The 15,268-nt window shown below is 38.3% G+C and overlaps 1 protein-coding gene across 3 annotated transcripts in view; it reads left to right on the plus strand.

Annotated features, from left to right (window-relative positions):
- Positions 1 to 4,716: 4,716 nt before the first annotated feature.
- POT1 (protection of telomeres 1) overlaps positions 4,717 to 15,268 on the plus strand; it is an 83,401-nt gene continuing 72,849 nt past the window's right edge. Inside the window, exons 1-3 of one of the 3 annotated variants that reach the window (XM_058724424.1) lie at positions 4,717 to 4,929; positions 5,731 to 5,915; positions 14,000 to 14,072. In XM_058724424.1, coding sequence (XP_058580407.1) covers positions 5,793 to 5,915; positions 14,000 to 14,072 — 196 coding nt within the window. In that variant the 5' untranslated portion in view covers positions 4,717 to 4,929; positions 5,731 to 5,792. The other 2 variants (XM_058724422.1, XM_058724423.1) reach the window with 2 other exon arrangements.

The following is a 15,268-nucleotide window of genomic DNA, read 5'->3' on the forward strand; positions in this document are numbered from 1 at the left end:
TCAGAATGGGTGAATGGAGGACAAGACAAGCATCAGAGGGTATACACCTTCTAGTTTTCTTATGGTTCCTCCTCAATTTCTCTCTTCCCCACCTCCACAGAGAAACCTGAAGAATCAACCATATTCTTAGGCAACATGGTTCTTCTCACACATAGACACCTGTGAGTCTCATTTTTTTTTCTATAAGCCAGCTTGTCAGAGAATCTTTTTCTGAATTAATACTCATGTTAATGTTTGTGAATGCAGGTTTTTTTTTTTTTTCATCTCAACATGTATCATTGGTGTAACTCAACAGAAGGCTCTCTTTGTTGAATCAGCCTACCTCAAACTTCTTATATACTATGAGCCACTAAGTGCCACATGGCATGGTCCAAAACAGGAGAATGACCCCTTCCTCTTCATGTGAAAATTTTGGCCCTTCTTGGTCGGTCCGGGCCTTGATTTACACACTCGGATTCCATATTATGCTACGTTGGTGTTTAGTCATTTATTTTCTGTTTTCACTGATTCACTTTTCCCTTAGTATATGGCTTGTCCCTTAGCATTCCTCTCAGACAGGGCTTTTTGCCAAATTTGATTGGGAGGAAAATGGAAGTTATGCATGTAAAATTTCAAAACTTTGGCGCTAAAATACATAAGTTTTGGGGTGATCTCTTCAATAGACAGTGATGTTTTTCTCAGTTTATGGTACTCAATATTATGATTTTAAAAAATCTTTATCTTCTTAATACACCCTGATTACAGACTTCATTTAATTATAAATTAAACTTATAACTTACACATAAATTTGCTATAAATTTGTTTGAATTATCTTGTTTCAAACATAGAACAATATACAAAGCTGATACTTCAAATAGGATTTTATACATTGATCTAAATGTTCAATAGGATTGGACAAGAACACCATTAGGTCACCAGGAAATGAACTCCAACTGATGTAGACTAGCTGGGAAATCTGCTAGGAAATCTCAGAAAACAGTAGCAAGTGATATTGTCATGTTGTAGGGATGCAACATGACAACAATGGCTTGCAGAGAGATAGTAAATCACAATGGGAATGGGTAATAATGCAGCAATTATTGCAAAGAAAATAAATATAAAGTGTTGGGTGATTAGAACATGTAATTCCAAGTCTCAGGTTACAAAGTAAATAGTAAAGAGCATTTTGAAAATGCTAAAGAGGGAAGAAGTATATCAGGGAGACACTTGGCATGTCTGACTCCAAATCGCTTCTATTTCTTTTGCTGCTGTGACCTATGGCTTAGAAACTTCTGCTTAACTCTGCACATAGGCATGTTACAGCTAAGATTTGTAAAAACTGCTTTTTACCCAAAATCTACCTCATCCAAGGAGATAAGGAAATACATACAGAAGTGATTATGCTATGTTTAAGATTTACAGAAATGGCATGAGCAGATTTCTGTATGCAAAGATCAACTGACAAAGGACAAAGAAGTTACACAACCTTTACTTGGATGTCTACAGATGTCAGTCACCTTTTGACTTGAACTTCCTCCTACTTTCCTCTTTTGCTAACATCAAAGATGCTGGAATTTCATGCCAGGGGAGATTATAGTTTGGGACAATACTCCACCATCTCCTCAGTTTGCTGGCTTTCCAAATAAAGTTGCTTTCCTTACCCCAACATCTTGCCTCTTGACTTGCTTCTTGTGTGGTGAAAGAAGGAGCTTGGACTCAGTTACAGAAGTACCAGATATTTGCAGATTAATTCCTTTAATCTCTGCTCAATTACTTATAAACAGCACCGTATCTTTATATTTATGCTTTTATTAATAAAAATTCCCACCCACTTTTAATGCTTATTATTTATTCGTGAGAATCTCATTTTAACTTTTTAAAAATTAAACATTTCACATTGTAGTTTGAAAACTTGACATGACCGCAGCCATTTTGAAATAGAGCTCGAGTGGCCACAGCAGAGAAAGTGTTTATGCTGTCTTTGTTTGAACTGGGCCATAACTTTTGCACTGAGCAAAACAGAAATTGTTCTAAACAATTGCTTGAGAACAGACATCCTGATTACCAACTGATTGTTTGAACTTTCTGAAGATACAATTAGTAGCCAATGTAAAACCTAGAATTACTTGTTAACACCCACTGATAACTTTTTTTCCCTCTTCAACTCATGTAATTGGCTCCCTTTCTTTCCCTCATAAAAATTCTTATAATCCACAAAACTAAAAGTCAACTGACAGAATGGGAGAAGATATTTGCAAATGACATATGGGATAAAGGGTTAGTATAAAAAATCTATAAAGAACTTATCAAACTCAACATCCAAAAAACAAATAATGCAGTGAGGAAATAGGCAAAAGACAAGAACAGATACTTTGCCAAAGAAGACATCCAAATGATTAATAGGCACATGAAAAGCTGCTCAACATCACTCATCATCAGGGAAATACAAATAAAAACCACAGTGATATACCACCTCACACCTGGCAGAATGTCTAAAATGAACAACTCAGGCAACAACAGATGTTGGTGAGGATACGGAGAGAGGGGAACCATTCTGCACTGTTGGTGGGAATACAAACTGGTGCAGCCACTCTGGAAAACAGTATGGAGGTTTTCAAAAAATTAAAAATAGAACTACCCTATGACTCAGCAATTACACTTCTAGGTATTTATCCAAAGAATACAGGAGTGCTGATTCGAAGGGGCACATGCACCCCAATGTTTATAGCAGCACTATTGACAATAGCCAAAGTATGGAAAAAACCCAAATGTCTATCGACTGATGAATGGATAAAAAAGATGTGGTATATATATATATATATGTGTGTGTGTGTGTGTGTGTGTATACAAGGGAATATTACTCGGAATAAAATTCCACATATGAGTAAAATCACATGATATTTGTCTCTCTGACTGACTTATTTTGCTTAGCATAATGGATTGCTTTAACATTTGATCTCAGTGCCTTATCTAGTTGGTCCACTCTTGTGTTTCTCTCACTATCTTAAGTTGTATTGTATACCCATATTTAATGTTCAATTTTCTTCACTTGTAGAACAAACTAATTGCTAATGTGAGGGAAAGCCGTATAGGCTCTGGAGTCATATGTATACCCCAGCTCTACCACTAACTGGGAGATAGTAAAGAAGAAACAAGACTGAAGTTACTTGGATGTGTAGGAAGTGTTTAGGTCCTAGAGAAAGAGAGAGCAACCACAACCAAAAAACCAGTTATAGATATTGTCATCAGGGAAGAATATGGACATTTATAGGCTAACTGGAGGAAGAGAGAAAAACTTTAAAAGATTCAGTTGATACAGGATGAGGTAAACTAAACATGTCAACAAAATGAAAATGTTTAGAAAGATAAAGACTAAAGCATGTAAAGAGTGCCCTTTGGCTTAGCAACAAGGTCTTCAGTGAACTTGGCAAAGGCAGATTCAGTGTAATGGGTGTGGAGGTAGGGCCAAGATGGAGAGGAGGAAGCCAAAGGTGAGGAAAGAGAACACTTTTTTCTGAGCATTTGTTCATTCAACAAATATTCAGCCCCTACAGTGTGCGAAATACTGAATAGGCTCTAAGCATATAATAGTAAACAATTCTCCCTGCCGGTAATAAGCTTAGGCCGTGGAAGAATATGTTTAAATGCCAATGGGAAAGAATAAGACGTTGAAAATATGTTGAGAGAAGATACATAACTGATGGTAGGAGGTGAAACAAAAGCGGCCAGAATCCAGAGCCAAGGTGGAGGCCTTCACTTAGGGAGAAAAAACAGTATTTCTAAGCTGGGTGAGGCTAGGGTACGAACAAGGAGAGGATCTTGGCCTCACTTAGTCTAGTTTTCTACAAATGGACAGCTCAGCTTGCGAGTTCAGACTCCTGTCACCGCGGGTTTATGCATGGTATGTGAATACAGGGGGGTGAGGGGAAGGTGCGCTAACGGAATTCTTCCTCCTAAGAAAATAGTTACTTTAAGCAGCTATTTCCTCCTGCAAATAAGTATCTGCAGCAGATATTTTAGTCCAAATTAGCCTTGGAAATATTTATGTAATTATTACATCAGGTCTGCTTGCACTGAGGTGGTTTCACTTTCATCAAATGATCGGGAAATACAAATCAGAAATTAGCAAAGAGGGGCGCCTGGGTGGCGCAGTCGGTTAAGCGTCCGACTTCAGCCAGGTCACGATCTCGCGGTCGTGGGTTCGAGCCCCGCGTCAGGCTCTGGGCTGATGGCTCGGAGCCTGGAGCCTGTTTCCGATTCTGTGTCTCCCTCTCTCTCTGCCCCTCCCCCGTTCATGCTCTGTCTCTCTGTCCCAAAAATAAATAAAAAACGTTGAAAAAAAATTAAAAAAAAAAAAAAGAAATTAGCAAAGAAATCACATTTAATAATACGTCTTATTAATTATACTCCCAAACCATAGCCCTATAGATCAATGAAGAAGTTAATCCAATCTACCTAAAAATAGCATTACTCACTGATGGAATTATTTCTTTGCAAAACCTGCCTTTGGTTAATTGCTTCTGAGGTAGAAAACCTGCAGTTAAAGGAAGTGCCCAGCCCAAGGGGGCTTCTAATTTCAAATCCCGCCCGGGTTTTGGGAAGACTTTTTATTGGTTGCGGGATTTATGAATCGCGCTGCGGACCGCCCCCGCTTCCCTGGCCGGCGCCTACAGCCCGACCCCAGGCGGAGCTAAAAGGGAACCGGACAATTCCGAAAGGATACTGTGCCAGCCCCCCACGCTACCCCGGGCGCGGCGCCGTCTACTTATTCCGTGAAACTTCCAGAACACTTTATGCCTGGGAACCATCATGCAGCTTGCCCTCCGCAGGCGTAGGAGCAGTAAGCGTAGCCCTGCAGACGGTGTACGCATGCGTGAGACCTGGGCCGTCGGCGTGCGTGTGGCGTCACGCGCGCGCCCTTCTAAACTTCCTTGTTTTTCTCTAGAGTGGGTGAGTGAAATTCTAAGTCGGTTTGCAGCTCGTTGTCTGAGTGCAGGGTGGTTCGGGTTGTGAACGGGTATTCCCAAAGAGGCTGATTTAGTTTAGATCAAAAGGTGGTGTAGTTATTGCAGAAAGACCCTTCATACTTATCTATAGCGTGAGCCTGCTGTGGTTAGTAACTTGCTTGGCATTTTGTGAGCAGCTGACTGGAGTTAATCCAAGTCCCCGCCCTCACGGAACTCAACTGGCTTGGGGAAGGTTGGTGCGCACACATTAAAATTAATATTGACACTGGTGGGTGTCCCAGTCAAGAGGTATGACAAATAAGATTGAACCTAGGAAGCACGATTTAATATCAGTTCAGTAGTTCTTTCGATTATGTATAGGAGCTGGAGAGAGGAGGCAACCGGTATGTTTTGGAGAAATAAGCTTTCGGTGCCCAGTTTGCCTACACAATATTACCATGGCCAAGGGGATTAAAAAACAAAAATTCAATTCCCCTCCCTTTCCCAATAGTTTGTACATTTTAAAGCACAATTTTGGTAAGAGACATTGTTAGTGTGGTTTTCGCAGATCCTAAAACTGGCTTTTAGAGGTAAGTCTTTAAATAGAAAACTAAATAGAAAAGGTTGGAGTCTCAGTGTCCTAGGGGAATGGGTGTATTGATCTTTGTAATAAAATTATAGACTAATCCACCCCATCGCCAACAGTGATTACTAATTTAGAGGAAAGGAAAAGCAAAACTAAGTCAAAGAAGCTTAAAGCAATTTTTGACTGCTTTTTGGATAAAACGTTGGTCTTTGTTTTCAGCCGCAAGCTGTCAAATTCCCTAGTTGAATTTGCTCTGGACAGCATTTTGAAGCAGATCTGATATGCCCCTTGAATTAATAAAAGAAGTGAATGGAGTGCCCGAAGTTGAGCTGCTAAGTGAATTAAACAAAGTAGATTTCAGATCTCTACAGCCAGGTTGTGATTATAGCAAGAAATACATCCAGGTAAGAATTTTCATAACTCAGAATGCTTTTTGTCTTCAAAAAGGGAATGCTAATTTTTATGTTGAGCTTATAATAGTTGTTTTAGAAATGGTTTTGTGTGTGTCATAATGTGACTATTTTGATGCTGTTATTCTTACTTAGCAAACATTTATTGAATTGTTTTGTGATACACTGGAATACATTTTGAGGGTACAGAGATGGGTGAATATGGTCCTTGAACTAAAGGGGACTGGATTTTTGTGGGTTTGGACAGGTAACCTAGTCTCTAATTATAATAAGTTGGTATTAGAACTATGGTATGTGAACATTTAGGAGGGAACTTTTGGTTCTGACAAGTTAGGTCTGGAAACTAGAGCTGGAACTTAAAGGGTGACTGAGACTATACCTTTTATTTTGGGTGTAATAGTCCTAATGTGCATTTTGAAGAATTTAGATGTTACCCTAAAAACTATGGGAGACCCTTAATAGATTTTAAGCAGGACAGGGACATGATTCATGTTGAGTTTAAATTACTCTGCCGTCTGGGTGAAGAATATATCAGAGAGGGCAAGATTAGAGGAAGGATAATTAGTTAAGAGGTAGTTGCCATAATCTAGTTTAGAGTTGATGCTGGTCTGAAGCAGGAACAGAGGAGATGATAGGAAGGAGACAGACAATATCATAATAAAATTATAATAACAAAAATTAACATTGAGCTCTTTCTAGGAGTTAGGTGGTATTTTAAGTGTTTTGCATATATCAATTCATTTAATCATCACAAAACCCTGTGAGTTAGGTCCTGTTATTCTTCATCTGTAAGTGAGGATACTGCATTTCCAAAAGGTTAAGGTTAATGATTGGCCTGACATACAGCTCGTAAGTAGTGGAGTTGGAGTTACAATCTAGACCTGCTTTGGAACTGCCAGAATAAAGAGGTAGAATCAACAGATCTTGGAGAGCAATTAGATGAGAGAGGTCAAGAGTTCAGGAAATTTCCATGTATTTAAGTCCTGTCAGCCTTGGGAAGATAATAGGAGTCACACGTTTAGGAAGAAAGAGGAGTTAGTTCAGTTTTGGATGTCTTCATAGGTTTTTGGAGGTATCCAAGTGGTGATGTCCTATCGGCAAATGGATTTGGGATTCTGGAGCTTAAAGGGTTTCCTTCTCTGGGAGATTTGGTCCAAAGAATAGAATGAGGAGAGTGTTGAAGGATTTCAGGGAAAGAAGGTAGCATGAATAAGAGTCTGAGTTGATCCAGAGGTGTAGGAGAAAAACTAGGAAAGAATGGTGTCTTGGATATTTAGTAAGTTTCAAGGAATGAGTAATATTAGTAACTTTTACATAAATTGCCATATTGTAAGCACTCTTCTAAGTGCTTTACATGTATTCCCACTTTTAATCCTTGAAAGAATCCTATAAATAGATGTTATTATTCCCATTTTATAGTTGGGAAAATGGATACAGTTTAAGTAATTCATTCAAGGTTAGATCCAAGGTTAGCTAGTAAGTGGCTGAGTGTGATTTGAATTTTCATTGTCTTTGCTAGTAACCAAAGCATTATGTTGCTGCTAGATACTCAGTCTAGTCTGAAAAGAATGTTTGATTTAATAACCAAGAAAGTATAGATCATTTGGAAAGACTAGTGTTGCTGGGTTGGCTTTTTAGTGGTTTGAGAATTGAATGTGGGGTGAGAAAGTGACAGCAGGAAATGTCTTTTGAGGAATATGTACTGGTATTTTGATATTTTAATTATGGTAAATCATAGTCCTGAAATGGGAGTGGAAGACTTTAATTTTAGCCAAGTCAATTTTGCAGTTGGTTAACAGTGACTGGCTTTTGCGCCACCTAAAATCAACTTCATAACTAACTACTGCACTAAAGTGAAATAAATTCAATTTTTAAAAATTTATCCGCATTTCCTTTTCTCTTCTGTTCTCCCCTCGTCCCATCCCTCTTCCACCAACACACTTCCAAACTCAAACTCACAGGCTCTGGTCACAAACTTACTCCTATAATAGTTGAGTATTCTAAAAAGGAATGGAGGTCCTGAAGATATGCTGACTGGATTTAAGCACAGATCCACCATTTACTAGCTATGTAATTGGAAGTGATTTTACCTGTTGATATCTTATTTTTTTCATTTGTAAACTAGGAATTATAATAGAACCTACTTCATAGAAATGCATTGAAGATTAAATGTAACTTGCTTACTTAGTAAATTCAAAGCATTTGGTAAATGCTGGTAAAGATAATGATATCATCAACAACATGCCTTCGGGCAAGGAATTTACCTGGTATCGGTTTTCAGTGAAAATAATGTACCATAATCCCATTGACCAGTGACAAAATTATTTTGCAGTTAGTGAAGTTGAAGCTTCAAAGACTCTACTTGAACAAGCCCTTCTAAGCCCATGTTAGGTGTCTTAGAAATGAATTTACATTTTCACATATTTGTAAAATTTACACAAATGGGATGTTTTAACCTAGAGTGGTTAAGATTGGTGTCTCTTTCCATTTTGACTTCCCCTCCATCACATTTTCTGTCTTATCGAGTGGCCTTTGGAGTGGCTGAGAACATTTTTGGAAGGTAGTTAAGGGGAAGTTGACTTATGGAATAATTTTAGTGAGATATATTTGTGTGGTTTGCAGTTACTTCTGCTTATAGGTAGCATATGCCAGCTCTTCTGGTGTAGGAATGTTTTCCAGGAACATTCCAACTCACTGGGTAGTGTAGGAGAAAAGTATGGGGACCAAAGTTGTACCAGGGTATGAATATATACTGTCACACCTAGCATCGGGTGTGTGTAGTTGGTGGACAAAAATAAGTACTGAAACTATGGAATCTGAAGCTACTTTGAGGACAATTGTTACAAATCTTACAGCTTATATAGGAAAGAAACTCAATAGAAATTTTTTTTCAAACTTGACAACAGTCCTAAAAATTTACACGAGGTTACTAATAATGAGTGGTGAAATTAAATACAATTGTTGTAAACTGTCAATAACAAAAATAAAATTTTAATCAACTATGCTATAGGAAAAACGGAATTTCGTTATATTTTATGTAGAAACCATATAGGGCTTAATCACACGAACTGTGAGATCATGACCTGAACTGAAATCAAAAGTCAGATGCTCAACTGACTGAGCCACCCAGAGGTCCCCTATTTTTCAATGTTAGCCCTTTATTACAATAATTCCTTTTAGACATAAGTGAACATGTTAGTATTCAGTAGGGTTAAACCAAGGAAACACCTTTTACTCATTTCTCATGATTATCACATTTTCATGAACAATGCTCATTTTTAAAAGTTAAGTCAAAGTATATAATCTCTTCTTTCATCTGTCAGAATGAATCTCTTATTTTTCATATCTCAGTTTGAATCCTTAACCCTTTTTTAAATTTAAAAATACTTTATAAAAAAGTTTATTCTTGAGAGAGAGAGAGCACTCCTGCGAGCATGGGGGAGGGACAGAGAGAGAGGGAAAGAGAGACTACCAAGCAGGCTCTATGTCAGCACAGAGCCCGACACGGGACTCCATCCCATGACTGAGATTATGAGCTGAGCCAAAATCAAGAGTCCGATGTTAAACCTACTGAGCCACCCAGGCGTCCCACATAACCTTTTTTAGCCTGCAAATATCTCTTACTTATGTTTCTTGAGTTTTATTAAATGCATTTTACTGCTAAATTCACTTTTCAGTATACAGTTCTGCAAGTTTTGACAGATGTATAAAAACATGTAACCACAAACATAATTAAGCTGCATAACAGTCCATCACCCCCCAAAATTTTATAGTCAGGTGCTACTCCCAATTCCAACCCCTGGCAACCACTTTTTACCAATTTTCTGACAGTATACTTTTACCTTTCAAGAATGCCATGTAGATGGAATCCTGCACTAAGTAGCCTTTTGAGGCTGGCTTCTTTCACTTAGCATGATGCATTCAAGATTCTTCCAGGTTGCTGTTTATTAGTACTTTTCCTTTTTATTGGTGACTAGAATTCCATCACAGTCCATTTCTTCGTTCCTTAGTGTAGCAGTATTTGGATTCTTTCCAGTTTTTTATAATAATGAATGAAGCAGCTATAAATGCTCATACAAATTTTTACATAAACGTAGGTATTCATTTCATTTGGGGTAAATGTCAAGTGGTCAAATAGTTCTTAAGCAACAGTGTATAATCCACCTTTTGAGTTGATGTGCAGATTTGGTTGGTCAGGAGACAGGGAGCCAAATAGATCAGGTTCCTACTGTGCACAAAAGCATTTGTATCCCTTTTGAGAGGCACTGACCTTAGGAAAACCCCACTCTTACAATGATGGGATGATACATTTTTAATATCTAATACTAATTGACTTTTATCCTGGAAGCTAGCAGATTTCTGGAGTATAAGCCAGCTATTATTTTTACTCTCAGCAGTGACTGCATCAGTTTTCTATCCCGACCTTCCTCATTCAAGACAGTACAGTGAGGATCAAAAGTCTTCCTGTGTGTATAAAGGGGATTTCTTGTGCTGTAGAAAAGGAACCTTGAAATTATGAATCTGGGTTACCTTCCCCTCCTGAGAGACAGAGAGAAACCTAATCTCCCTAATGTACATACATCGTTTGCAACGTAGAGAAATGCCTCTAGGTTTCAACCACCCCTTATTGAAATGAAATGTAAACAACTGGGGACATAAATCCCCCCTGCAAGTCTCTCATTATACAGTCCTCCTTAAACTTCAAAGCTTAATCTTTAGTTCAGCCTCCATTTTTCTCTGCTCACTTCAGCTGAAGACAGGAACAAATTTTGTATTATCATTCTAATAATGTAATATCGTTGTAATATCGTTCTTACTGTGAATAAAACTGCCTACTTTGTATATAACTGAGGGCCACATAATCAACTGAGGGTGTTTTCTTAAACTTTTGAATATTTTTTATAACTATCCCTAGGAGCAAATCATACTGTTTGTTTTTAGTTAATTTCTGCTTTTCACACGGGAAGCACGATATTAAGGGCATACATGCTACCCTTGGAAACAAAGAGTTTGAAGTTGTTAGGGGTCCTCAAGAAAGGATGTGGATCAATCAGGCAACATAAGTTAACAGGTCCTCTGTGTGGTCTGCCAGCTGGGAAGCCCTAAGGCCCCCAGTTTATTCCTAGTACTTCAGTTTAGTTCTTGTGTTCAGAGAGACTGCTTGAGGGCAGTCACTTAAATCTGGCCTACTTGTCCAGTTCATTTGCCCTGTAAGTTGTGGAATCATTTGAAAGTATCTTCTATTGAGGGTACAGGAGCTGGGCCATGCCCCTCAGGTGGGGATGCAGTTACTTTTCAGAGTTTCCTATAGTTTGTGAGAGCAGCTCCAGGACCTTTCCTTTGTGGTGAGGGGACGGCTTCTGGAATAGTTATGAAAGACAAAGATTAAAATTCCTTCTTTCCCCTTTACCTCCTGATGTTTAAGGAGTTCCTTTTCCAGGTTTGGGGGGCTTCTCCCCAGGTGCTGGACATCTCTCTCTAGTTGCTTGAATTTTTTGCTCTCCATTATTACAGACCTGTGTATCCCATTCCAGAAAGCATAACATCACATTTTTTTTTCAGTCATTCTGGACTCTCACTTAGAGCGTACATCCGGTGGGATCAGGTGCAAGAGTAACAAAAGCATCTGTTTTGAGTTCGGTTTGATTAATTTAACCTGATTGAGGTTCTCTTGATTGCTTTGTGCCTTGACAGTGTTCTTTCCTGTTTTTGTTTTTTTTTGTTTTTTTTAATGTATGCCGAGGTAATTTGTTGTTGTAAACTCTGGCTCTTGTGAAGAGCAGTGGAAACCATATTCAGTAGTTTTTATTCCTGGAAAAGTGCAGGCCTTTCTGCTCAGCCTTTTGTGTGGTGTTGAGTTAATCCAGTTAGAAGTTGAGCGAGGTTTGGGATTTGTTTTTGTTCTGGTTACTTCGGTGCACTACAGGCTTTTAATTCCTTTAGAGTTACTTTGTATGTAGGATGGGGTCTAGTTGGCCAGAGGGGTTTTCTCATTGTCTAGTTTTAGGTCCTTTCTTTGTGCTTAGCCTCAGCTAAAGTTTCTCTCCCAGTTCTTTGCTTCTGTCTCAATAGTGGGTCATGTTGATTTTTACTAGACACTTGTTAGTCTTGCGATGAGTGGATGTTCTCTGTTCCGGTTTAGCCTCAGTCTTGTCGGGCAGTGCCACCTCAGTCTTGTGGGTGAGGTCTCCTTAGTGATTCTGGCCTGTCCTTAGTTGTAGGTCTGGCCCTCAACACCTGTATACCTTTTCCTGCTTATCGCTTGAAGGGGTAGAGAGTGGTTTTTTTTCCTACAGGAGGTTTTCACTGAAGCTCTAGTAAGATACATAAGTTTGTTGCTGTCCTCCCAGCAGTTCAAGGACTTTGTTCTGAGAAAGATGGGGGACATCCAGGCAGGGTTTCCTACTGTAACTCCTACCATCCTTGTATCCCCACCCCCTCTTGGCCTCAACTTTGTCAGGTTTGTGCAGAACAGCTTATAAGCGGGTGAGTTCCCCTTGTGTCTGCAGCTCCCAAAAGCTTCATGTCCTGTCACTACCCACACTTGGCCTTTAGCAACGTATTAAAAATGTTAGACGGGGGCACCTGGGTGGCTCAGTGAGTTACGTGTCTGACTTGGGCCCAGTCATAATCTCGTCGTTTGTGAGTTTGAGCCCCCATATTGGGCTCTCTGCTGTCAGCGCAGAGCCCACTCTGGATCTTCTGTCTCTCTCTCTCTCTCTCTCTCTCTCTCCCTCCCTCCCTCTCTCTCTCTCTGTCTGTCCCTTCCTCCTTTGTGCTCTCCCTAGTTCAAAAATTAATAAACGTTAAAAAAAATATATTAGATGAATTTTCTGACACACATCAGGCAGCTTTACCTCAGGTGAGCAAGTGGTTACCGCCCATCTCTCCCTGAAGATTTTCCCTTTACATTTCTGATAAGTTGGTTGCCTTGTGACCTCAACTCCCTGTTGCCCCTGTCTTATTGGAAGTTTTTCTCTTTTCCTAGATTTCTGATTAGTTGGTTGTCTTTTGACTTCAGTTCTCTGGTGGGTCAAGAAAGATGTTGAAATTTGTACATTGTCCACCTTTTTGTTGTTTTTCCCAGCTTTCTGCCTCCTAAGTGGAACTATTTACTTTTACTTTTGACCAAATCCCGCACAACTGATAGCCTTAATTTAATTTTTTTCGAATTCCTATAAGTAAAATTGGTCTACACACATAGTTTTTTGTTGTTGGTGGTTACATCAAAGTCTAGAATATTGAGATATGTTTTACGTGATCCATTTTAAAAGTCTTTTAAACTTTTATTTCCATATGGAAGTTTTCAAAGAAACCTATAATGTATTTATTGATAGAATCATTAAATTTTACAGCCAGAAGAAATTACAGAAACTACCAGGTTAAATACTTCATTTTGTCTGAGGAACTCTGATGAAGTAACTTTTTTAAGCAGATAGCTGGTTCATTACAGAAAACCGAGGACTAAACTTGATGTGTGCCTTCATCTTTTGCGTCGTCCACACAGACCTTACTTACGAGATGACCATTCTGCACTTTTTAACCCTTCTTTCTTTATTTAAACATTTTTTTTAATGTTTGTTTATTTATTTTGAGAGAGAGAGAGAAAGAGCACCAACAGGGGAGGGGCAGAGACAGAGAGAGAGAGACTGTTGATCTCCTGAACTGTGAGATGATGACCTGAGCCGAGATCAAAAGTTGGACACTTAACTGAGCCACCCAGGTGCCCCTTCTTCAAATTAGTGTTTCTTTCTTTCCAGGAGCAAAATTTTTGTTTTTCTTTAGTAGAGTATAACTTTTTAGGTTAAAATGGAACTGAAGGTGAGCCTCTTCACTTTATCTGTAAAATGAGGTATTGGATAATATTTGACTAACAAGATTGTTTAACAGTTAAATTGTGAACCTAAATAATTAGGTCTTTGGACATTGCTCTAGTAAAATCACTTTCATGTCTTAAATATGGTGACATGAACACAGTACCTTGTTTTTTTGGTTTCTTACCCCCTTTTTCCCTTATTTCTTGCTGTTATAAAAAGCTCTTTTGGCTCTTCTGTATAACTATTTTTTTCTCATTTTAGGGAAAACTCTCAATTATCTCTTCTTTAACTTCTGGTGGAAATAGAACAGCTGTTTTGAAGATTGCATTACAAGGTATACAATATAATACGACCATTTCTGCTTAACCTTTTGCTTGTAATCTGCAAATGGATAACTTCATATATGTACATACTCACATAGGCACAGTAGTGTAAGAAACTATAGGATGAAGTAATTTTTTTCCATTAAATTTTCCCCCACTGTCTATCCTCTCTCCCCTCTCCCATTGCTTCTGTTTCATTTCAGATTTCTTTAATCTCATATCTAGACTCTTAAATAGCTAACTGATGCCTCTACCTTCTAGTTTCACTAGTGTGACCTAAACAGCCTAGCAAACTTAACTTTCTTAAAATACTACTTTCAGCATGTTATTTGTTACCTAGATATAGTTAGGAGATTATTCCTTCTCCCTAGTAACCTTCAAATAATCCTAGTAAGCTAGGAAGAGCTACCATGGAGTATTTGAGGACCAAAATAGATCTCATCTAAAGCCTGAAATTGGTTTGAAGAAGGGTCTGCAGCAGTGAATGGGAAACAGACTTTGAACTACAACATTCCGTAACTACTGAAAACCAGTTACATATGAGATACTGTTTTAGATATATGGGAGATACAGCAGTGAGTGACCAAAACAAAGCCCTGCTTTCATGATGTTTACATTGTAGGGGAATAAATAATTACAAAAGTAGTTAGTATTAAGTAGAAATGTCTGAAGAAAAATAAAGCATGATCAAGTGGTAGGCCTGATGTATCATCCTTTTGATATATTGTTAGTTTGATTTACTAATATTTGGTTAAACAGTTTATGAAGGATGTTGTTCCAACTCTGTCTTTTCTGTGGTGATTTTGACTATGGTATCAGAGTAATGCTGTCCTCCTGAAAGGAGTGTTAAGTGCCTCCTCTTATTTTCTGGATGAGTTTATCTGCTTTTATTTCTTCCTTAAGTATTTGTAGAATTCATCAGTGAAGCCAGCTGTGCCTGGAAATCTCTATGGGAAACTTTTAAACCCTATGTTCAATGTCTTCATTTTTTATGGGGCTTTTTGGGTTATCTTTTTTCCTTAAGTAATGTTGATAGTTTGTTTCTAAAGGAATTTTTCTGTTTCATCTTAGTTGTCAAGTATATTGGCATAAAGTTATTCCTAATATATTTTTGATATACTTTTAATGTTGATATGATCTACTTTTAATGTAGTGATGTTCTGTTTCATTGATTCTCTCTTTCTATCATTTTTTTTCCCCTGATCAT

This window comes from Neofelis nebulosa, chromosome 4 (genome assembly GCF_028018385.1).
Source record: "Neofelis nebulosa isolate mNeoNeb1 chromosome 4, mNeoNeb1.pri, whole genome shotgun sequence".
Classification (NCBI taxonomy): Eukaryota; Metazoa; Chordata; class Mammalia; order Carnivora; family Felidae; genus Neofelis; species Neofelis nebulosa.